Here is a 25,245-nt window from a genome sequence, read left to right as displayed (position 1 = left end):
TTGGGCCCCATCATGCTGGCAGCAAGACTGTAAGTAGTCACTGGCCAGTGAACAGGGTAGAATAGAGTGTTTCATAGTTGTTTTTTTTTAGAATTGATCAAGGCGGTTGAGGGTGTTAGTACTGCTCAATGACATTGCATTTTCTCATATTTGTATTGTTGCATTATAAATCTTCATTGTTCAATGACATTGCATTTTGCTCATGTTAGTACTGTTAGTGTTTCATAGTTGTTCGTTTTAGAATTGATCAAGGCGGGGGTTGAGGGTCTTAGTACTGCTCAATGACATTGCATTTTCTCATATTTGTATTGTTGCATTATAAATCTTCATTGTTCAATGACATTGCATTTTGCTCGTGTTAGTACTGTTGCCTTCAAGAATTTTGCTGCTCAAAGACATTTCATTTTCTCATATCTGTATTGCTGTATTATAACTCTGTTATTGCCTAATGACATTGCATTTTTTCTCCTGTGTTTGTATTGCTGCATTATAAAGTTTTACTGCTCAGTGATATTGCCTTCTTTGTGCATGTTTGAATGTCAAAACCTTTTCTGTTGAGTTCTGGGGAAGGGGGTGGATTTATGGTTTCATTGCATGCATATCTCACCTTGTCTTATTGCTAACTGGTGCACTGTCAAAATAATTTGTTTGTGGATGTGCTATTGTTTTTTTAAACTAGATGTGTCACCTAGAAAAAAAAATCTGTCATTCTTGCCACCTTGGTGTGTTGGGCCTAATAGGGGTGTCACCAGAGTCAGGTAGGAAGGAACCCATATCTCTTCAGCTACACCTGCGGGTGCACTACATTTGAGGGCTCGTCCAGGATTGCCTGTCCTGCCTTGGACTCCACCCTATTCTCCTGTACATGTGGAAAGCAAATCTAGCAGAAACATGAACCCAGAAGTAGCCATTAAGTGGTGCAAACAGCACAATGCTCAGTCAGAGCACTGCTTAGTTCTGGTGTTGCCAGGGGGTCACATGGACTGATATGCGAATACATCAAGTCACAGAATCCTTACCAGTTTTAGGGTGTGGATTTTTGTTAGATAGCACTATGGACCCTACTGAACAGAGCACATTGGCCTTATTAGAATGTAAAAGTCCTTTAGTGTATGAGCATATACCGTCAAGTGTACAAATTTCAGGTGAGAGTGCAGTCCATGTGGTAATCCCTGAGAAGTGCACTACCTCAGCAACATAGAAAATACCTGTGGAAGCTATCCAAGTAGGTCAGAACCTTACACCAGAAGCTGCAGCTTCACTGCCCATAAATACTATAGGGCCTGAAGTTTTGAATGCTTTGGGAAATATTGTAGAAAAATGCTTAAAGCCTTTACAGCCATTCACTGGGTTTGGCTAATGCAAATTGCGTTTCTTTTCTGGCAAACAAACCACACCTCAGGGAGAGGAAGATTTTGAATCCTGGATGGATCAGGCTTCACAAGCCCTAGAGGAGTGGGATATCCCAGAATCTCAGAAGAAGCAGCGGATAGCTGAAAGTCTAAAGGGATTAGCTGCGGATACCATACACAACCTAAGGATGGGTAAGCAAGATTGCACGGCCATGGACTATTTAGGAGTACTTCAGGATGTGTTTGGAAGCACCAAGAGGGCTGCTGACCTACTGTATCAGTTTGAAAATACATACCAAGAAGTTGGTGAGAAACTATCTGATTACATTAAGCGATTAGATAAAATGCTCCACCAGATCATCCTAAAGAGTGGGGGGGGTGGAACCGAAAGTAGTTGACCAAGTACAGATCAGACAAATTTTACAGGGAGCTCAAGCTATGGACCCCATTGTGTGGAAAATAAGGATGAGAAATAGAGAAGAGACTCTAACTTATTCTCAGTTGGTTAAAGAGGTGAGGGAAGAGGAAGCCCTGTTGGAAGACAAATCTCAGTGCTCAACAGCAACTAAAACAGTGAGTGAACATCAGCAGGAGCCTATAGTCATGCTCACTACACAAACAGGAGTTGTTGCCCAGAGTGTCCGCAATGTAGAGGTGTCACAGTTGCAGATGCAGGTGTCTTCCCTGAGCAATGCCATAGCTCAAATCACCAAGACAGTTACAGAATTGCAGAAAGCCATGGTAACTTTAGCTGAAGGGAGAAATACATCAGCTAGAACCTCCACAAAAGGACTTAGGGAATAACTGAATCAGCCAATGTTCAGAGTTCCTACTGGGTTTTGTTTTCACTGTGGGGATGCAGGGCATATAAAGCGACAGTATCCTAATGCAGAGAACTTGAAAAAAGTGAATGAACTATTATTGGCCAGTGCAATGCAGGAAAACTTCAAAGGGCCTCAGTGAAGGAGCCAGCTGAGTGCCCAGTTACAAAGAGCTCCATAAAATCTAACATCAAGAGACAGCATCCTGGATCTCCTTTCCACACAAATCCTTGTAATAGGGGAGAGAAACTACCTACTATGCACACTTCTAGCTCATCTGAGGTGAACAACTGAAATGGAAAGCCATCTCAGCCAAAATCTTAGCATCTGAGACCGCAAAGCATTACTAAGCAAGAGTCATATCCATTAAAATGGCGAGGTCAACCGGTGGTACCTCAACCACATGCTGTCTGCCAGACAGCTGAACAGCACCGGAAACAGAAACTACCCGATGGCCTACTAGAACCGTCCCCTGTTGTGTCAGTAAAAATATAAGGAGTGTATAGTAAAGCACTGTTGGATATGGATGCACAAATCAACATTCTGTACAGAGACTTCTACCAAAAATACTTAAAGCATTTGCCACTTGAAAAGTTAGAGGATTTGGAGATCTGGGGGCTAAGTGACATGAAGTTCCCTTATGATGGTTATGTTTCACTCAAGTTAGAATTTTTCATTTCAGTTGTTGGGTCAACAGATGTTTTTGAAACACTCGCTGTTGTGTGCCCCAGGCCAAAAGGAAAGGATTTGGCATCTATTTTAGTGGGGACAAATACTGACCTTGTCAGAAGAATGCTAATGCCTCAGTTGACCCAGGAACACCTAACACTACATCTTCTCTTGAGATCCGTTTTCTGTGCCCTTCAAAGGGAGAAGGATAGTAAGAAAGATGAAATTGGTCATGTGTGGACCCTGTCTGGGAAAGAGCATATAATTCATCCTGGTCAGGTCACCTGCTTGAGAGCCATAGGGAGGATGTGTGGACAAGCAGTTTCCTCTCATCTCATGATGGAAATGGATCCAGAAAGTGACTTGCCACTGGGGATGGAACTAGTCCCAGAAGTTTGGCCTGTGGACAAGTTAAAGCATCCTTATGACATTTTGCCTGTGGGGTTAAAGAATAAAGGAAGTACTCCCATTGTCCTGCGTTCACAAGTGGTTTTAGGAAATGTTTATGCTGCCATTCGCTTACTTGCTTCCATGTTGACAAGGAATGAGAGCAGGGTCAACGAGCTGAAGCTGGAAGATATTGATATAGGAGGTGGTCTCTTGCCCTCTGAGTGGCTAACCAGAGTTAAAGAGCTATTAATGAAAAAGAAAAATTGTTTTTCTACTAGTGAATTAGATGTGGGCTGTGCAAAAAGTGCAGAACACCTAATAAGAGTAAAAGAGGACCGGTCGGTCATTCAGGGAATGTTCCAGAAGAGTAGCTCCAGGAGACCTGGAGGACTTAAGAAAACATTTGGAAGAACTAAAAGCCAGAGGGATAATTCGAGAATCAAGAAGCCCATATGCCTCTGCCATTGTCATTGTCAGGAAAAAGAATGTGTCCATTCGCATGTGTGTTGACTATCGTACTCTAAATCAGTGAACCGTTCCAGACCAGTATACACCCCCCCAGTTTGAAGATGCTCTAAACTGCCTGGTAGGTAGTAAGTGGTTCAGTGTGCTAGACCTAAGGAGTGGATACTATCAAATCCCTATGCACCCAGAAGATAAAGAGAAGACTGCCTTCATCACCCGTTTGGAATTTTTTGAGTTTGATCGCCTACCTCAAGGTATATCAAATGCATCGTCAACTTTCCACAGAATCATGGAAAGAACAGTTGGAGACATGCATCTCCTGGAAGTCTTAGTCTACCTGGACAACATCATTGTTTTTGGAGGACCTTAGAGGAGCACAAGGAAAGACTGATGAAGGTATTGGACAGGATTGAGAAGGAAGGCCTGAAGTTGTCATTGGACAAATGCAAATTCTTCCAACTTTCCATGATATGTGGGACATGTAGTGTCTGCAAATGGAATATCCACAAATCCCAGCAAAGTTGAAGCTGTGACATCTTGGCCCAGACCCAAAACTATCACAGAGCTGCGATCTTTCCTGGGGTTGTGCAGTTACTATAGAAGATTTGTGGAAGGATTTTCAAAGATAGCAAGACCCCTCAACCATTTGCTCCAAAATAATGAGAAAGCAGATGAAACAGATGAAGATATCCTTGTGAAAAAACCTAAGAGACCGAGAGGTTCTAAAAAACTCATTGAGAGTCGCTGGGCTCCTGAGTGCGAAGAGTCATTTGAACAGCTTAAGTATTGCCTCACACATGCCCCTGTGCTAGCATATGCTGACTCAGCAAAGCCATACACTTTACATGTGGATGCTAGCAGGGATAGCTTAGGAGGAGTCCTTTACCAGGGGTATGACAAGAAGCTGAGACCTGTGGCTTTTATTAATCAGAGTTTATCCCCCATAGAAAGAAACTACCCTGCACACAAGTTGGAATTCCTTGCCTTAAAGTGGGTGGTAGTGGACAAGCTGCATGACTATCTCTATGGGGCTGAATTTGAAGTGCAGACTGACAACAATCCTCTGACATACATCCAGACTATTGCAAAGCTAGATGCTACTGGCCACAGATGGATGGTAGCTCTATGCAACTATAATTTCAGTTTGTAATATCACCCAGGACATGAAAATGGAGATGCTGATGGTCTGTCCAGAAGACCTCAGGGAGATTTATACCCTGACAATGAGTAGGTGGATATTCCAACACCAGGGGTGAGAGCTATGTGTCAGATTGCAACCTGCTATCAACACAATGAATGTTGGGCCCAGACGTTGGGTCTATCTGCAGCAAGCATACCCCAAGCTTACTGTAATCTGATCACTTTACAGGCTTCATCGCTACCAGCTTTGAGTAACAGTGACCTCAGGAAAGATCAAAGAGAAGACCCCTTAGGTCGGCTGATGGTAGCTGCTTTAGAGAAGAGACAAGTAAATATGCTTTGCATGGATATTCATCCTCTGGCAAGACATTTGGCCTAAGAATGGGACAAACTCCAGATACAGAATGGACTATGTATAGGAGATGTCCAAGTGCACTCAACATTGAAAAATGCAATTGTTGCTTCCCCAGAAGTATACAGAAGTAATACTCTGGTCATTGCATGATGAGCATGGTCATCTTGGTTATGACAGAACTATAGGTCTGGTATGAGACATGTTCTACTGACCATGCATGAAGCACGATGTTGAGGATTACTGTCATACATGTCTTCGTTGCATTCAGAGAAAGACTCTGTCGACCAGAGCTGCCTGAGTGGGTCAAATGGAAAGTAGCGTACCCATGGAACTGGTCTGTATAGATTTTCTGTGCATTGAACCGGATGAAGGCGGGATCAATAATGTGCTGGTGGTGACAGACCCCTATACCAGATATGCTCAAGCATTTCCCACTCTCAATCAGAAAGGTATTACAGTGGTAAAACTACTAGTTGAGAAGTTCTTTGTACACTATGGCCTGCCAAAAAGGATACACTCTGATCAAGGACGTGATTTTGAGAGCAAGCTTGTCCATGAACTACTCACTCTGTTAGGAGTCCAAAAAAGCCACACCACTCCGTATCATCTTCAAGGGGATCCTCAGCCTGAGGGTTCCAACAGAACTTTACTAGACATGTTGGTGACACTATCTGCTGAGAAGAAGAGTCAATGGAGTAGACATGTAGCCTCAGTGGTGCATGCTTACAACAGTACTAAAAATGATGCTACAGGATTCTCGCCTTACTTGCTAATGTTTGGAAGAGAAGCTCATCTTCCTGTTGATGTCACCTTTGGAGTCACAGCTGATGATACACCAGTGCGATCTCATGGCAGTTATGTGGAGAGACTCAAGAAGAACCTCAGACGGGCTTATGAACTTGCTGAAGAATCAACAGGACAAAGACATCAGTGAAACAAGGCTCACTATGACAAAAAAGTAAACATGCATGACTTGCAGCCAGGGGACAGTTCGTTTGAGAAATTTGGGACTACAAGGAAAGCATAAACTCACTGACCACTGGGGATCTGAGATTTACATAATTTGTTCTCAGCTACCTAATATCTCTGTCTACCATGTTTGCCCAGAGGGGAAAGAAGGACCCATTAAAACCTGGTACTGCAACAACTTAATGCCTTTGGTAAAATCAGTGAGACTCATGAATCCAGAATCCAGAATGGCTCAGCGGAAGCCTAACTCAAGGTGATCCAGAAGGCTAAGGCGGAGAGGAATTATCCACTCAATTGTTCAAGAGCCTATGCTCCCTCCTGCTGAAGGAATGGAGGACAGTGATGATGACTGGGGTTTCAGTGAGTTTTCTTTTTTGGGATGTTCAAGACCCCATGGGCTGTAATCTCAATGTAAATGCACCGAAATTGATTCCTTGTTATTTTGAGCAGCCCAGACCTAACAGACTAATAATGTTTCTTTGCCTCTTACAGAACCTGATACTGATGGAGGCCCTGCTATACAAACTTCAGAAAATAGTGCTGAGGACAGTCATGCCGTTACGAAAAATGAAAGTGAAGTTATACAAGAGGAGATCTTAGAAGTAGACAATATGCCTACTGAAGAACTGGATATTGAATGTGATGTGGGTGACAAACCTCCCGAGCAAAAGTCCTTAGTTGTCTCTTCCGAATCAAAACTGCAGAGACTGATTCGGCCTCCACAGAGACTTACATATAACAGTTTGGGACATAGTAAACAGGAACTTGTGACCACAGTTCATCATAGAGTCTGCACCCATGATCCCTATGCCTCCTACTCTAGTGGTGACACCCCTTCCCAAGTTATGGATATGGCTGATTACCCTTGGTGGAATGTACCTTTTGAATGCAAAAATATTGTTCAGTTGATGGTGCATTATTGCTTGTAAATATTTTGCTGCTAATCTACCTTTGACTTGGGGGACACAAGATTTTCAAGTGGGAGGAGAGTGTAGCTCCCACTGTATTTCATTGTAGAGGTAATAGACTGTAGTTTTTCATTACACCACAAGGTGGAGCTCTTTTCAGGAATATAAAAGACAATTTTGAAAGTGAAAGAGGAGACTCTGGAACACTAGCTGAAGGAGGGAAAACTGAAACAGGGAGCTGAAGGGAAAAAGGGCCTTGCAGCATGACTGGACTTTTTTTCTAGTACTTTGGGGACAGGGAAGTGAAGTGGTAGATTGTGTCTGTCTTTTGCTGAAATCCTGGATGATGTTTTTTTGTGGAATCAGGAGAGAGGTCTGAAACCAGTAGTTCCTCACCTGCATATGATTCAGCAAGAAAGGAGTTCCTTTGGGCCTAGTACAGAGATGCCATAGATGATTACCAGAGTTCTGGCAGGTGATTTTTCTACTTTTCTCATCAGAGGAACCACAGTGCCTGGTCACTAGGATATTCTGGATGGAGTGGTGAGAGGCTTTGGCTATCATTTTATATTTTATAAGATTGTGGATTTCCCCTGCTAAATGCTTTGCAGATTACAAATAACTGGGACTCATATGAGCTACAGCTTGGGCCCCATCATGCCGGCAGCAAGACTGTAAGTAGTCACTGGCCAGTGAACAAGGTAGAATAGAGTGTTACATAGTTGTTTTTTTTAGAATTGATCAAGGGGGGGGGGTTGAGGGTCTTAGTACTGCTCAATGACATTGCATTTTCTCATATTTGTATTGTTGCATTATAAATCTTCATTGTTCAATGACATTGCATTTTGCTCATGTTAGTACTGTTGCCTTCAAGAATTTTGCTGCTCAAAGACATTGCATTTTCTCATATCTGTATTGCTGTATTATAACTCTGTTACTGCCTAATGACATTGCATTTTTCTCCTGTGTTCATATTGCTGCATTATAAAGCTTTACTGCTCAATGATATTGCCTTCTTTGTGCATGTTTGAATGTCAAGACCTTTTCTGTTGAGTTCTGGGGAAGGGGGTGGATGTATGGTTTCATTGCATGCATATCTCACCTTGTCTTATTGCTAACTGGTGCACTGTTGAAATAATTTGTTTGTGGATGTGCTATTTTTTTTTAAACTAGATGTGTCACCTAGAAAAAAATCTGTCATTCTTGCCACCTTGGTGTGTTGGGGCTAATAGGGGTGTTACCAGAGTCAGGTAGGAAGGAACTCATATCTCTTCAGCTACACCTGCGTGTGCACTACAAATTCAATTGATAGTATAAGAATATATCTCTTATTAGATAACAACGAGGACAGTCCTTCATACCACCTTTATATGAGTTAAATCCCAAGCACTAAGCCATTGGAACAGAAACAGCCACAGGGCTGTACCCAAACAAAGTTCAGATGAATGAATCCTGGGATAATAGTGCAGCCAGAGAAGGCTCAACTCCCACAGTCATTATTCAGATAAAAGTACATAGAGAAGTAGAGCACCTCAAACCAAAATGTGTAGCAACCAAGCATGTCAAGGACCAAATTAAAACAAACATGAATAGAAGTCACTAAGACAGAAGAGCAGCCATTGCCTATAGTAAAAGCCAGTGCATGGCAGCCAACCACTAGTGAAGAAAGAATACTTTCCAGTTTGTTAGAAAGTGGAAAAATTGGTATCAGCTTGCTTACTGTACATGGAGAATAGGGTGGTGAGCCACTGGGCCACCAAGCTAAGCAGTCAGAAAAAGCATCTGAAAATAAATGTGCCACCCTATGGGACTGGAACTAAGAAGAAGGGGTTCCCACAGAGGGAACCTCCAGGCCAAAGTACTTACTGCCAGCAAAGTAAATCTGACTCCTGAGATGCTGACTATGTCAACAAGCTGAATGCATCTAAACCAGAGGTTAGCATCACCTTGATGTGCAATAGCAGGAAAGAAGATCTGTTTCTGGAAACAAAATAATCCTAATTCATACCTGATGATTAAAGTCTCTTTATTATCTTAGATCCACAGTCTTACATATAAAAGTCAAATCACTGTGCGGTACTATTTGGTGTATGATATAATATTAAAGTGGGTCATTTGAATAAAATGAATGCACCTTCACTGTTACATGCATCAAGTCTCCAAATATCCATGATATAACAAAATGTTATAATTTTCCACTGCTTATAAATTAATGTTTGATTCCAAAATTATTATCTATAAAAGAGCAGTAGTATATATTTTTTGCTGCTTTAGAAAGCTTCTTTCTCAGGCAATATAGATTTACCACAACCAAGAGCTTGGTCATATCTATTAGTATAGATCACTTCTTTTAGTGGTTTTATTAAATTATACATGATGTTCAGCAATTCCCACTGTTATGATTAGGAACTACTCCTTCAAAGAAATGTGACCATCAGTTGATTTCATGATATTTGTTTGAGGAAATCAGCCTTGAAGATAAAGAGGGACTGTTTCATCAGTGGAAGTCTAGAAATGTAGGAAAGGTCACACGGTGACAGGAAGAAGCTACAGTCTTTTTTTTGTTTTTTGCACTCCTGATTAAAAAAAAAAAAAAAAGAAAAATGAACAACGTCTGCAGTGCGCTTCCTCCATTCCAACTAACTCCCCACATGAGTCTACCAGCCACTACATGAAGCCACTGAAACTATGTCCAAAATCCCAATTCTCTGGTTGGGAAACACCATGTCACTTGATCCATTCTACACTGACCATTCTTCTGTTAGCCCATCATTAAGGCCTAGTCAATAACTGGTGTCACAGACATGGCCAAGTTATGCTGCTGTGCTACAGTTTTTATCAGGAGCATATCAGAACTAGGATCTATAGCTTACATATCTAAGAAGCACAATACAGCCAATCCAGATGGACAGAAGGAGGAGACGTCTGAGTCTAAAGCTGGTGATCCTAGTTTGGAAAAGGAATGAACATCCTAAGGCAATTATCATTTCCTTGGAAAAAGGGAGGAGTCTGAAATGAACCCACTGCACCACATGATGAAGGCCAGACAGTGTAGTACTCTGACATTTTCATATGCTGCCTGATGGGATGGACAACTATAATGATAGTGTATTGGAGCACAATGAGTATGCTGAAGCTGTGCATGCTGATACCACTGTAGGACATCTGTCTCCATGTACCAAAGTAAGTTTCTCAACCAAGACACCTGTCAGAAGACTAGATTTCTAATAAAGGAGTACCTCACTGGAATATACAGCCTGCCATGTGGCAGACACATTTGACAAATCCTCTAAAATGATTCTTTTCCTTATTTCATGAAGAATCAACAAACTCATATTGCTACCTATTTGGTATAAATTAAAGTCTGAAAGAAAGAAGTCAACAATTAACTTGTAGTAATAAAATAATTACTGTCCGTGAGGTAAAGCTGTATTAAGTATAATGAATTGTTATATAAATGTGCACTTTAGGTACTGAATGGAAAATAGCTTTATGACTAAAATATTGTGGTGGGAAAAGCACGTCTTGAACTAGAATTCTTTGCCTTTTTCGTTACAAACATAGCTATTATTGTACCATGGGAGAAAGGCTTGTTTCTGAAACAGTAGTGATAAACACTCATTTGTGTGATCACTAGTGTGTGAAGGCCATCTTTTCCCTGGAAAAACAGTTTGCCAGTATACCATTGATTTCCTCTTTCTCCATAAAGGTACGACTTTACAGGTGCTATATGTAAGTAGCAGGGGATGGGGATCCCCCTAAAAATGTCTTTTCCCAGCGTTTTCATTTACTCCCTGATGCTGTTTGCATTTAGAAGATTTCACTCACTTGTGATTGCACTTGTGAGAGGCAATCACAAATGAGTCAAATACATTTCAGAGAGCCCTTTCACATAATATTGAATTTAATCCAGCATTACAGAAGTATTGTGAATTATACTGTAAAATGTTTTGAGATGCAATATGAATGAAAAAATTCTGTCCAAGTGTACGATGCCAAAAGATGATCTTTATAACCTGCAAGTATGCTCTGATTGTTCTGATTTTTTTTTCTTAAACCTAGGCGGTTTTCAGTAAAAAGTTGTGACAGATGTCATCTGGGCATTCTGGCTTCAGAAATGGTGATGAGAGCACGAGATGCAGTCTTTCACCTTGGCTGTTTCACTTGTAGAAGCTGTGACAGACCCCTGCTGACAGGTGATCTCTTTGGGATGCGTGAAGGACAAATCTACTGTCACGTTCACTATGAGTCTGAGCAGTCACTAGTGACAACAACGACAACATCACTGCCATCGCCTCCAGTGATACTTTGGGATGAGGGACTAAAGGTGGAGGAAAGACTGTCTCATAGAATTCAAAGCCTTGAGCAAGCACCACCCAAACCCAGATCTAGAAGGAGGAGGAGCCATGTACACCATACAGAGAGCAATGTTGTTCCTGCAGGTGAGTAGCATTTCCATTCCATGTGAGCCCAAGATAAGTAATGAGGAAGAACAGAGCAATGAATACTTTGCCTGAATAAATGTAGAGTTACTCAGGCTTTGAGTGGCGTAAAAGGCATCTGTCTGTGTACTTCCAAGAAGGCCTTATTCAAATTTATCTGACAAAAAATACTTAGACTACGTTTGAATCTCATTTTTAATTATTTATTACACTGTTACATAGTCTTCTTTCGGCTTTTCCCAGTTAGGGGTCACCACAGCGGAACTCCAGTCCGCTCATGATTGGCAGTGGATTTTTACAGTGCCGAGTTGCTAGCCCGATGCCCAACCTTCAAAGAAGGCATGCCCATTCACGCTCGCACCTACCTGCATATCTTTAGCGTCACTCGATTGTGGGAGGACATGCAGACTCCACACAGAAGGCGCTCCAGCCGAGTGACTGTGATATTCCTTTGAGGCTACATCTGCACTGTGTCCCATTATTTTCCCCTAGTCATGGAATGAACAACAAACAACTGACCAGAAAGCCAAAGACCACAACAAATGAATCCAACAATGGTAGAAACCACTCCAATTCACAGTTGTTGTAAAAAGAAACAATCCTTTATTGGTAAAACCACTGCAATTCATGATTGAGTGCTTTTGTCCAAACATAGACTTCTTCAGATGGTCATAGTTATTTACAGTCATTCATTTGTTAACAATATAAGTAAAATGGTACTATTTGTCCGCATTATGCTAAGATGCAGACCCTGAGACAGGACATACATTAAAACACACATCCAGGTTCACATCTATCGTCATTTAAATCTACTGAGAGGAATATTCAGCATTTTATTATTTTTCCTGATAATGCATATACAATAGTCAGTAATTACATAAATAGCAGGATTATGTTGTGCATTATGGCTATCACAGGGACCTATGATAGATAATCTAACCACTATCCACTACCATCTGTGCAGCAGCAAAACAAAATAGTCTGATTCTATCCATTTAAGACTTTTGTAAGAACTTGCAGTCAAGACAGTATAGTGGCATGTTCTATTTACCATAACAACATATCTTTAAAGGAGAGACCCTAGTAGCAGTAGATATCCTTGCCGATTAGCCCCTCCCCCTTTCTTTAACCTCTAGTTGTGCGTGTGTCACAATTATCACCATTTAATGTTTGACGTTATAGTTTTGTGACACGTTTATTGGTTTGGGATAATGCCAGATTTTCTATGAGCCACTCTGCAGGTGTTAGTGCAAACCAGGCTTTACCTAACAAGTAACCAGTAACCCCTGCCAGTTTCTGATCCAAAGATAACCAATCTCTTGATAAGAAATTTATCTGTTTTAAAGTACCTTTTCCTTGAAGATCTATTTTTATGGCAAGAACCTCATACAAAGGCATTTTCTTTATTACGGCTTTGTATGCATTTTTATTCCAGGATCAGTAATGAGTGGCATTTCTGCACTGCATGAGCAGTCGCGACATGGCTGTCCACAGCAGAGGACCAAACGGATTCGAACATGCTTCAAGAACCACCAACTACGCACCATGGAGTCCTATTTTGCTGTCAAACACAATCCAGATGGGAAGGACTGGGAGCAGCTATCAAAGAAAACCGGCTTACCTAAGCGTGTACTGCAGGTAAATTCCAACTCATCTCAGATGTCTCAATATGTCTTATCAAAGTAAGAGTGGAGGAGTAAGGCACTCGGGGATGCCTTATAGGTCACCTGTTATGTCTCTCTGAGGTGACATAAAAATGGAGGATACACAGCATCAGGTGGGGGAAATAGCTCCGTATAATTGTTGTGTAAGTCAAGTGAAGTAAAATTGCGGGCAGATCTTGTACTAATGAAGCACAAATTTCCTGTCAAAGTGTCAAACAGTGCAGACTTCCTGATGGTTCATCATTTAGTGTCAGGAAGGGTCTCTTTCAGTGTTGAAGGGAAGTGAAGGGCATGAGAAATTCTCAGACATCACTGGGGAGACAGGGACCTAATGGACAACACCTGTAAGTTATGAAAGTAGAGGGTCATAATAGAACAATATTCACTGCCATGAAGGCAGAATAGAACTGCTCAATGCCAGAGTGTTGACAGGAGATTACCAAGATGCTATTATATGCTAGAAATGGAGATGGCCCCATTTATATTAAATGATAATTATAATTATATTAAATGAATCTATGTTTAAAAAAAAAAAACTCTCATGCAGTGTTTCTACCTTCACTTTAAGGTACTCACTAAAGGTGGCTTAACACTTAGGTATTTGCTAAGCTACACATCATGTGACGCTAAGAATCTTGAGCTCTTACGCTCAGTGATGGTATATCCCCTTGGCTTATATAGAGAGCCTCTGTACCAGGTACAAGGGCTGTATATGTTCCACTCATCATTTATTCTTTATTAATGCCCACACAGTTCATATCTCTTTTTAAAATTTCATTGGAAAACTCCTATGACTAATACTTATAAAGAGTACACTATCTAGGTTTACCACTGAGCACAAATAATAAATCCAGACCACCATCAATACTGATTTTTTTTTTTTTTGGACCAGATCACAGCTTTAATGGCTATTGCCACTGCTGGTGTTTCAGAGTTGGCACTGCTGAGACACTACAGACCTTCATGAACATGTAATGCCTTAGCAAATGGTCTTCAACACATGAAATGGATGGAGGGCATGTTGGCAGAAACATGAGATGGGGATATGTTCAAGTGCCCAGGCAGAAACATGCAAGGTATTATTTTATTTATTCTGTTTATATATTTAATTTTTATAGTTTATTAGGTGGATAGAATGAAAGGTACCCGGTGGCCAGGACTTATTTTAATTGATCTGCTTTATTTAGATGGGTAGAAGGTAAGGCTATGCCTGCAGTGTCTTAAGAGTCTGAGTCTACAGCAGCTGTATCTGTTACTGTGCCATTGTTTTCCCTACACTTTATTCAGATCTTTATTTATTTTCTACTTGGTTTTATTACTTGTTTTTCTTACTTCATAATCTGTTTTCTATTTTTTAGACTTTCCATACTCGGGATTAGATATAAGCATGAAAATAAGCTTGGAGTTTTACTCAGATAAAAGGAGGTTACCTCACTTCTCCTCCTCAAACTGGCATGAGATTAAGCCAGAGCATGCACTGCATTGACTCCCTTTGCCTCTCCTTGAGTCTATAGCCATCAGTAAAAGGGGATGAAAAGGTATCTACAGACTACTCTATTCAAATCTTTGGATCCTCAGCCTTCTTCATTCTCTTGCTGGATATTTAATCTTTGTTCCATATTTGTGCAGATGGTTAAGCAGGTGTACAAGGGGATGATCAAAAAGCTAGGGATTACAGCAGTGCCGGGCTGCACTGGCCTTTTAGATCTTGTACTGTCATCATGGTCATTTGTCTCACCCACTGGTGCACACCTCCTTGTTATATCCTTAACCATCATCATACTACATGTCAGTCAGATGACTGGCTTCTTTTACTTAATGTTGAATGGATAGGAGAATGCAAGATTTGAGACCAACCATGGAGTCTCCGTCCTTTGCTTAAGAATGAAAGGGATTGGTAAACTTCTTCCCTACCAATTTTTCTCCTGAGACTTCATCTTCTTCCATTGGAGACATCCCTGGCCTCTCTCTGAGAGACCTCCGCCATTGGAGACATCCTGGCCTGTCTTTTACTTCTTGTGGGCCCCCCTCTCTTTGGGTACATTCTTGGGTACAAAAAGTCCACACTGGTGTGTTCAAACATCTCTTCTTTCCCGTAGATGCATACTAATGCTAATACTAACACTAATAATTGTAATACTAATACTAACCCTAAACTTAATCCTAGTACTAATACTAATACAGTGTCAATGCAGGTAGGACCCTGTATAATTTCTCCCTTGGAATGTAGTGCTTGCTTCTTGGAATTACGTGAATTTGGGCCCTCCCTTTTCTAAGAATGCATGACATTTGCACTGTCCAGCGAGGTTTATCTTGTCATTTGTCCTGCTCAGCATATGTTCAAGGAACCTCAGAATTTGAGGGCCTTTTCTTTGGCAGATGACCCTAGACTATTGGCAGGTATGGCAAAATCATCTATAACTCAGCCAACGCATGTCTTTGGACCACTTCCCTATGTGGGCCTTGCAGTTGGTGATTCACTGATACTGACTCACTCCCTCTTGGAACTCATCCATATTCTTGACCCTTTTTTGTTCCTTAGGGTGGGCTTCAACCAATAACAGGGGGATTTCATTTCCTTTTCTGCCTTCTTTTCTGATGTCCTTTATATTTGAAAAGTGTATTGAAGGGAACATTCTGACATCTTGTGTATTTGGATAATTAATTACTCATTCTATGTCTCAATTTGACTTCTTTGGTGGACTGTTCTCTGCAAATGTGGTCCATATTTCCTAATTCAAAAGAGCAGGTAACTGTAGAGAAAGCCATTATTGCTATGCCTAAGATGGAATTCCGTGTAGTCTGTTATACATTCAGCTTTGTAGAAATGATGGCCAAGACTGCAGCTAATTACATCTCTCTCCAGAGAGCAGCAAGACACAGGCTGTTCTCACTCCCTGAGGAAGTATGGCATGGTACTCTAGATGCCCCTGTCAGAGCAATACTCTTCTTGGTAAACTGTTCCAATGTATCTTTGAGGACTTTCAGAAGAGGAAAAGTCAGTTTCTACTACTTAAGACATCTACAACATACCCCTAAACGCTTTTGGTTATTTAGGACAAAGAAGGTTGCTAAAATGAACAAAGCCCATCCAAGCCCTTCTGTATATCTCATAAGAGGATGTATTTCATTTCCTGACAGTTCTAACACTCTGTCTTTCTCTGTTGCTGCACTGGAGGAAGGTAGTTCTGTGGCTTTGGCATAGTCTGGAGGACTGTCAGGACAGATGTGCATCTCATAGGAAGGGGACATATATTGCATTGTTTAGATCTTTTCTAGTTCATCCCCCCTCTAACATAGTTGGCATCAGAGAAGCCGCTCCCGACCATAGGGCCCATAGAGACATTTCACTCCTAACCATGGGGCCCTTAGAGACATTTTCACCACAAAAAAGGTGCAGCTTTTATTCTTGTCTTATCCTGATCTCAATGAGTTGTGAGGCCTGACTAGTACTGTATTTAAATAACTTCAGTTTTCAAATCAATCATGCAGAGTTTTGTATGGTCATCCTTCAAGCTATGATGATAATTTTACTAGTCAACTTTTCAAAGGGGTTCATAAGCATGATAGATGACATTTAGCACATCAGCATCTGAAAGCCACACAAGAGGTTCCCATATTTTGCCATATAGCCAATATTTATTCAATACAGGATGCTGCTTTCTATCTTTTTCTTCTACCTGGGTCTTAAGCAGGGTGTTTGCCATGGTAACAGAGACTGGCCTTTGCTATGGTGTTGGCCACAATATCAAAACCCATTAGTTATTGCTTAAATAATATTACTCATGAGAGGCAAAAAGTCTTGAACTTCAGCTTGTGATATAGCTCAGGCAAGGAGATATTTTATTACATGTTATACAATAGTAGAGGACAGCTCCCTTCTTCAAAGTACTGGACTGTCAGAATCATGTTTCCTACGGGTATAAAATGTTGGTAGAGGACAGCTCCCTTCTTCAAAGTATTGGACTGTCAGAATCATGTTTCCTACAGGTATAAAATGTTGAACTATTTATTGTGAAGAAGCTCCATTCAGCCAGCCTAATTCCTGGAACAGGGCATCCATCTGAAACACACATACAACAGGACTTGCTGCAATTACAAAAGTTGCAGCCAGTTCATAATCCATAGTAAGCAACAAATATATTTTAAAAACAACAGACCATGTCCACAGCATAATACAGCTTATTGAAACACCAACACCAATGAAATCCATATGTTGTTGCATTGCCTTATCTGCATTACAGTTTACAGGCAGATCCCACCCAGGAGCCACTAGAGTGTGTGAGCCTGAGTTTTATTTTAGCAGTAGTTGCTTGGGGTTACCATCATCTGGGTCATGCCTTCATTGTTTGTAGTGCAGTGCATTCCCTTTAGACAGAGAATTCTGGACATAGATGAATGGGTGACAGTGATGCAATGGATGATGTTGTTGCTGCTCAGAACAAGATTCTCCTGTTTTCAGTCTCGAATGGGGTGCCTTCTCAGTTGGGGTGCCTTCTGTGCAGAGTCTGCATGTCTTCCCAGTCTTCGCTTGGCTTTCCTCCAGGTAACCTTGTTTCCTCACACCTCCCAAAGACACGCAGTGTTTTGATTGGAGATGCTATATGCACTGGGTGTGCAAGTGACATGGAGGAAAGGTCTGACACTCTCTTTCTGCTCCCTACTTACATAGTAAACTCCATGGGTGATGGTAGCTACTCACTGGGCCACTGCTGGAGTTGACTGCAACTCATGCGCATGGATGGATGAATTCGGATACATCTTCTTTGTTTAGAAAGGGCTATGAATTCATGGATTTATCCAGCTGTGTTGTGTACAATGAGTTGATTCTCAACTTCTTGTGTCTCTTTTGGAGCCAACTATGGCAATAACATTCACAATTTTACTGGCCTTACCTCCTTAAACAGGTCATCCAGTTGATGGTTCACTGATTGCAGCTATTGCCTCTTAGATCTCTTCCTTGTTTTGGACTCTTTTGTTGTTCTTTAGGATGGTGGTTTTCCACCTTTAACCTAGAGAGAGGATTTCCCTATATTCCCTGTTCTCTGATGCTGTCTTTATGTTTTATATGTCTTGAGGGGTACACTTTAGGTTTGCATTGGGAATCTATGGGAAAGGCACCTTCACATGAGTGGATGAGCGTTATACTTCTGTTCCTGCAAGCTCTGGAGACATCCCTGAAGATTGAGCCTCACTTTGTTGTGCTGTGCAGACAAGCCGTAGGTTGACATCTGTATAGGAATAAGAGAACTCTTCTACTGATATCTGAATAGATGTTTTTTACATGAATGTACACAACTCACACTGTTACAGTTTTTTTTAGACTAGAGGCATGTAAGGTTGCTATGGATTTATGGGGGATTGGAGGTAAATGTGGTCATAACATCGAAAACTTCTTGTTCTTTAAGAAAATGACAAATCCAGACAAGCATGATGAGTGATATCACAGACAGTAGCAAATTGTGCAGAAAGGGACAGGACAAGTGGTCTTTGTGTTACCACATCTTCTGTTTTGCTTTACAAAGTCAAGCTTATTTAAGAGGTTTTGGAAAGTTACACATCAATGTTTGTTTTGCTTTATTTTAATACTGTTTCTTATTCTTTATTTAAAAAAAATATGAGCTTATAGAAGATGTTTTAGGAAAGTTACACACACTTATCTGTCATTTAGTACTTCAAACAGTAATACACATAGGCTGCTAAAGTTGTTAGAAAATACTAAAACCTCAGGGTAGTTGATCAGGTATGAGCAGAGCTGAGTGTTAAGTGATAAAAGGTATGCTGTTCCACCATGACCATTTTCACAGAAGTATATTAACCACTTCAGGTAAGACATGCAGCTGTTACAAACGTGTAAGTCACTGGTTAGGTTGTAATCAGATTCCAAGAGTTTCTGTAATTAAGTTTGTCTGATTTGTGCAGTAGGGACTGATTATTTAAGGAGTTCTGCAACAAAAGATGGCATGAAATTACTTTTGTGTGAGAACTCAGACCCTGAGCTGCTAATGAATTTGGTTGTTGGTTTCAAATCTGGTATCAAAACCAGGGGTTTAACGACTGTTATTTTTAATGTCTTAAATTTACTTCAGGGGTTAGCAGTCATTTTAACTAAATAGATTTCAACTACTAATGTTAACCTTGTTTTAAATGCTGTTTATTTTTGTGTTTCTAGTCTATTTTGTGCCCCAAAAATATTTTCTTAAGCAAAAATATCTGTGTCTATTTCTGTATTTCTTTCATTTTATTTTTAGAACCTGCTTTGTAAAAATAATACTTCAGAGCCATGTAATTATCAGCTATTACTCCATTTCTCAGGAGGATTTAAACAGTCTCTGTGCTAGTAGCAGATGAGAGCTGATTACGTATCTGTTGTTTTGTACCAGAAGAAATCTTAACAGTGCCAAGGAAATGGGTGGGAGGGGTTTCTGTTTAACTGCTTAAGTTATCTGTGATAAAAAATATCCCTAGGTTTGGTTTCAGAATGCTCGGGCCAAGCTGAGAAAATCGCTTTCCCAAGAAGAGAACACAGATACAGACAGTGTTCCTGAAACCACATCAGAGCAGCTGCAGTCTCCACAGACAGAACAGTCAGCCGACACATTTGCCTCGACCTTGCAAACCTCAAGTCCACTTTTCACACTGCCTGACTTTTCAAGTCCCTTCTGTACACCACAAAGGTCAACGCTGGTACCCATGATGCCTATCTTCCTGAACATTGATCCTGCAGAACCTTTAAAGGTGGTCAACCCAAGCCCACAGGGTGGATTTTTTTGAAAATGTATGTGTATGTCAAGGAGAAACAACTGCTATTAACTTGGGGGAAGTTTACCCTGTTTGTTTGCACTAAAGCATAAACTGAAGCAGTGACAGAGAAATGAAATGATAAATCACTTTTGTACCGTATGTTTTAACAAAAAATATAACGAGTCACACTTTAATGCTGTAGAACAGTTTATTCCAGTTTCATGAAACATAAATGCATTCCAGATTTAAATGAGCAACTTTGGCTCATAAATTAACAAATAAAAAAAAAATCCAAGACTTCACATGTACAGTGCATTGTACTTTTAATGTTCACTTATCCTTTCAATGGTTTGTTAGGCTTATTGATTGTTTCAAAATTGATATGCAACATATTTAAATGTCCTTAACTAACCTCAAGGTGCCTTGGTTTAAACAGCATCGGTATTGAGGCCACTGGATAGCCAAATAGTTTTTGACATGCATTTTGACGTGTTCTGTGTGAGATTAAATGTGCAGTAGACCAGTAAAAGTGAAACTAATTAGAAGAAAATAACACACTCTTCCTTTTGTTAGAAGAATGACGGAAATGTAATTTTAGACAGTTTGGTGTGTACACAGCTTGCATTGTTATTTATTTATTTTAAAGGCTATGTGTATAACATGTCCTCTTAGTCATCGCACTTCCTTTAATGACAATCCATTGTTTTACTGCAGAGATTATTGTAATGCCGAAAAAACAAGCAAGTAATATTGGATTCAGCATAAAACAAACTGCACTGAAGTAAAAATTATAAGTAATGCTCCATCTATTTCTTGCATTGTGCAAAATGTTACTACATGGGTCAGATGTGCATAGAGACAGACTCTGCCTCGTTTTCCCACCCACAGTTAAATGTTTCAGCAGAAAACCTTAAAAACTGAAAGGACTGACTGAGTTATATTTCTATCGAGAGTAATTCTCACAGTCAGACAATATGGTAGATCCTGTGGGACTCCATTTGCTGCACACAGAAGAACATGTACACCATTCAGTCATACTACACTGTAAAGGGTATGGGACAGTCAAATTTAACCGCAAACAAAGGTTAAGCAACATCCACCATGTTCCTCATTCAAAGTCTTTACTTTTTACATAGAAAGCAAGTCAAATATTTTTATGCTGAAAACCTTAATCTGAGGAGAGCTGCCTATGTTGATAATTGGTACTTTGGTGATTTCCTTTATATAAGCTGTAATTTTATAAATTAAAATTTGTTTATTTTAATTAATGCTTGCTTTTTTGTATGATATTCTTAACAATTCCACAAAAGTAGCTATTATTATTAGACACAATTTAATATGTCATTCTACTACAAAAGTCTCTTGGGCAAAAAGTACTCATGCAGTACAATATATTTCCGAAGTAAGTATCATCGTCTGGATGGGGTGGAATGTATTAAACATATATTAATGACATTTGCAAAGGATGTATGGAAACTCATGGAACAAAGAACATCTGTATGTAAAGAAATTAGTGGAAAAAATAATTGTGTGTTTAACCTGTGTGCACTGCTAATTGCTCAGTTACTAGAATCAAACTAGCTAAGCTGGTTAGCCTATGAGTGCTAGTCTAACACAAAATTAAATGTTTGTACATGACATTCTCTCATGTGTCAGCAGTAGTAGCATTTGAAAGCTGCTTATACAGTCATTATGATGTTTCATAACTTCTGCAAAGTGATAGTGTAACACTGATAGCACATTAAAATGTACATAACATTGCAGAAGCAAAACATTCCATCAATTGCAGAAAGCTCAATGTTTCCTGAGCAGGAGAAAATAATAATAAAACAAAAGATACAGCTGGAAATTGTATATCTTACTTTGAGAAACTTTTTGCAGCAAGTATGACAGTTGAACAGCTCCATCTTTTACCCTGTCATGTATCATGTTCTCTCCAAAGTCCACACTCCTGAGGCATGCCCAGTCCGATACACATACACCTGGCTTCACAGGACTAGGGTTAGGAGTCATACCAATGCTAACGATGTCCACTTCTTTTCACTGTGCATAAAGTATGGGCCTCCTTATATTTGTTATTTGGAAAGTTCCTGCATTTGATGTCTAAGAAGGCTAGTCCAGCCACACATGACTGTGATATCAGCACACAGTTGGGACTGGAACATGAAGCTCATCACCATTGTCAGGTCTTCAGCCATAAGACTTACATGCATTATTGAGAAAGGACTTGTACTTAATGTTATTAAAGTGCTGATAAACACAGGGTGTTACTCAAGCTCAGGGCACCATGCAGCATAGCTACTTCACCACAGAACAGTATAACAGTGCCTTTTGTGATCCATAAAACATGATTTATAGTGAGTAACATATTGTACTTGGGGTTACCCCAGTGTATCTCCATTGTATACCATGGATAGTACATAAATGCAAATGAACCCTGTCCTTGATTATACGCGATCCACAGGCACAACACCATAAGTATACTGATTGCCCCCAGTGGCGTAACCTATGGGACTCCAGCGGCATACCCTCTCATGTTGTTAAACTTGAAAATTCAGTCATCCCCCTTTCCTAAAAAATATGTTGCTCAGATGTTCTCAGAATTAAGTAGAGTGGCACCATCATCCTCCCCAGACATCATACCCCTCAACTGTCCAGATTTTCACATAATGTCCACATTTTTGGCTCACATTTTTGGTCTGTTCCTCATAAAATTTGTAGTATTCTGGCAAATCACTGGGCTGATCTGAGGATTCAAATCACTAAATAATGACATACATTTGAGTTTCAGACTTCAAACCCTTCATAAAATATATGTTAAAACAAGCCCTGTTACTGTAGCAACTTTCTAATTTTATAAAAGCAATATTTAAAATATGTCCCTATTTTGGGGCTCTTGTCCCCCATTTTGGGCTTTGTCCAGATTTATTGCACTAAGAGGCTGAAAGGTATGCTAAGCATATGATCTTGGAAGTGCAAACTGAGGCTCAGCTGCCTGTTCATTGCATTTACATAGGCATTGTGGTTCTATAGATGAGTGAGAATAAAACTTCCAAGCCCCTAGTACATAGTTGTGGATATGATCTGACCTCAGGCCTGGCAAACTGACTAACTTTTTTGGGGGTCTCCCTGTCTGATTCTTTAGCCCTCCATTGATCTAGTCATTCTCCTGTCCTGGTGGGCTATAGCGGCAAATTGTAGGGATCAGATGCCATCTGGCAATTGCCACAATCCAAGATGGCTTGGTTTTTATGGATGCTATACCATTAGGCTTTTGGTGACTCACCTGGGCACTGCCACCTCCCTCTCTCCCACAAGGATGGGTGAGCAAAGAGTGGCCATATCTTCTTATTCTTCTCCAGATGGCTCCTAGTAAAACCAAGAAAATTGGCGCTGTGGTCAAGGTTATGTCACCCTGCACCATAGTGCCATCCAGTAGGATGCCTTGTTTTATATTCTCCTGAATGACTGAAGCTCACAGGCTACAGGTGAGCTAGTCTCCATTGGCACTGCAACACACAGAGTCATGCTTTTCAGTTTTTCTGTTATATTGTTGGCATTCAGTAATTTATACACTGCATAGTGGTAGACGGGAAAACCACAAGATAGCTCAGGATATGTTGACACCTGGCTTACTGCCATTATCCAAGTGTTCTGTCTTGCTGTTCGCTGTTGTAGAAGCAGGACATATATTTTTGCTGCTGGTGACCCAAAATCAATTAGCAACTCAGATGCCAGAGAGCTAGCTGGGAAAAGGAGGAATGAAGGGCTTGCATATATATATATATATATATATATATATATATATATATATATATATATATATATATATATGGGTCTACTTTGTTTGATAGAAAACGCATTTTACTGAAACTCATTTCGTCGAAGCATCATTTCACTGAAAATGAATTCCCTGAGCACAATCAAGGGTGCCGGAACCATAGAGCGAGGGGGAGGGCGCACCCCCCCACTTTATCAGCTGCAAGACCTGTCTCTTAATAAAGAGACATAGGCAATTGAGGATCCATGCGTGCAGCTTTCATCGCACGCTAACATGCACTTAAACACAAGCATGTGGAAGTTAAATGTGTGTTTTTCACATTCAAAGTTAAGGAGAATGATGCTGTTTCCCGCGTGCTGATCACTGCTGCCAGAACGGTAAGGAGCATGCAAGAGAAAGCCTGCAGCCGATGGCAAGATAAAAGATGAGGTACGCCGTTTGAGATACGTAATGTGAAATGCTATGTCTATTTGGGGGAGGGCTCAGTTATGGGTTGCTTGAAGAAATAAGTTGCTTGCCATGTATTATTGGATGTGAAAATACAAATACAGAATGTTTATGCTTCTAATTGTTAACTTCCCGTGTTCAAATTAATTGTATAATTATTTTAGGATTGTAGATGATTCTCTGCTTGTGTTTGGAGCATTTCGCTTGGATGTTTGGGGATTTTGCTGTCAAAGCTTTATCTGAGAAGTAGAAACCATGTCAGATAATGTTTATTGTTCTATTCTCCGCTATTTACATGTCCTGTGATGAGTAGTATACGTTGCATCTTTGATCACGCTTGTGTTTAAGGTTTAGGTCTGGCACTTAAGCATAGAGTTTTATGGGAATGTTTACTAGCAAACATATTCTCATAGTCCTTAGCTTGCTCCTTTTGGGTCTGTAGTTGAATGCCTTGACACTGGGTTGTCACTGTCTTAACCTGTCAGGCATTGCTTCTGTTTTTAATGTTTACTACAATGGGACAAATCATGAATGAGCAGGTTACTTTTATTATAGTATTGTTTAAATTTGTTACTTGACTATTTCATTTTGACTTCAGGCTGCCTCTGTTTTTTGCCTTTCAGTAATATCAATATATGGGTTGCACAGTCTTCTACCTTCACCCAGAATGGAACCTGGGAACAAAAGAAGATAATTGGCTTTACCAGTTGCCTGTCTTAGCTGGTGGTGGTCCAGAGGATCCAGTATGGATTGGCTTGGGATGAGTTGATGACTGCCCAACCTGTTATTCCAAGGCTGTAATCTCCATGATGCTCTTTTCTTAAGTCTGTTTTCTGGACATTCCAGTGTAGCAAAAGTCTGTTTTAAATTCCAGTCTGGGCCATAGGAGGGTTGCTCTGCTTAATATCTGAGTCTTGGTTATAAATTGTAGGATTTCAAAGCTCTCATAAAAATTGAGTACATCTATCAATGTTGTATCAAAGACCTCTGTTTCATTTGTAAAGACAGCACTCTCTTTATCAGTTATCTGATGGATGAGGATTCTGTTCCATACTGCAAAATACACCTGTCCCTCCAAACTGTTATGTTGATATTGTG

At 40.3% G+C, this 25,245-nt stretch overlaps 1 protein-coding gene across 1 annotated transcript in view; it reads left to right on the top strand.

Annotated features, from left to right (window-relative positions):
* The window catches only part of LOC122810553 (LIM/homeobox protein Lhx9-like), a 78,336-nt gene extending 57,543 nt beyond the window's left edge, over positions 1-20,793 (top strand). Inside the window, exons 3-5 of the mRNA XM_044082134.1 lie at positions 11,132-11,511; positions 12,947-13,149; positions 19,644-20,793. Coding sequence (XP_043938069.1) covers positions 11,132-11,511; positions 12,947-13,149; positions 19,644-19,949 — 889 coding nt within the window. The 3' untranslated portion in view covers positions 19,950-20,793. The remainder of the gene's footprint in view (positions 1-11,131; positions 11,512-12,946; positions 13,150-19,643) is intronic.
* The last annotated feature ends 4,452 nt before the right edge of the window (positions 20,794-25,245 follow it).

The sequence above is a fragment of the Protopterus annectens genome, chromosome 9.part0, assembly GCF_019279795.1.
Source record: "Protopterus annectens isolate FY-2018-M chromosome 9.part0, PAN1.0, whole genome shotgun sequence".
Lineage (NCBI taxonomy): Eukaryota > Metazoa > Chordata > Ceratodontiformes > Protopteridae > Protopterus > Protopterus annectens.
The sequence above is the reverse complement of the archived record's forward strand: the minus strand, read 5'-3'. Positions and strand labels throughout refer to the sequence as shown.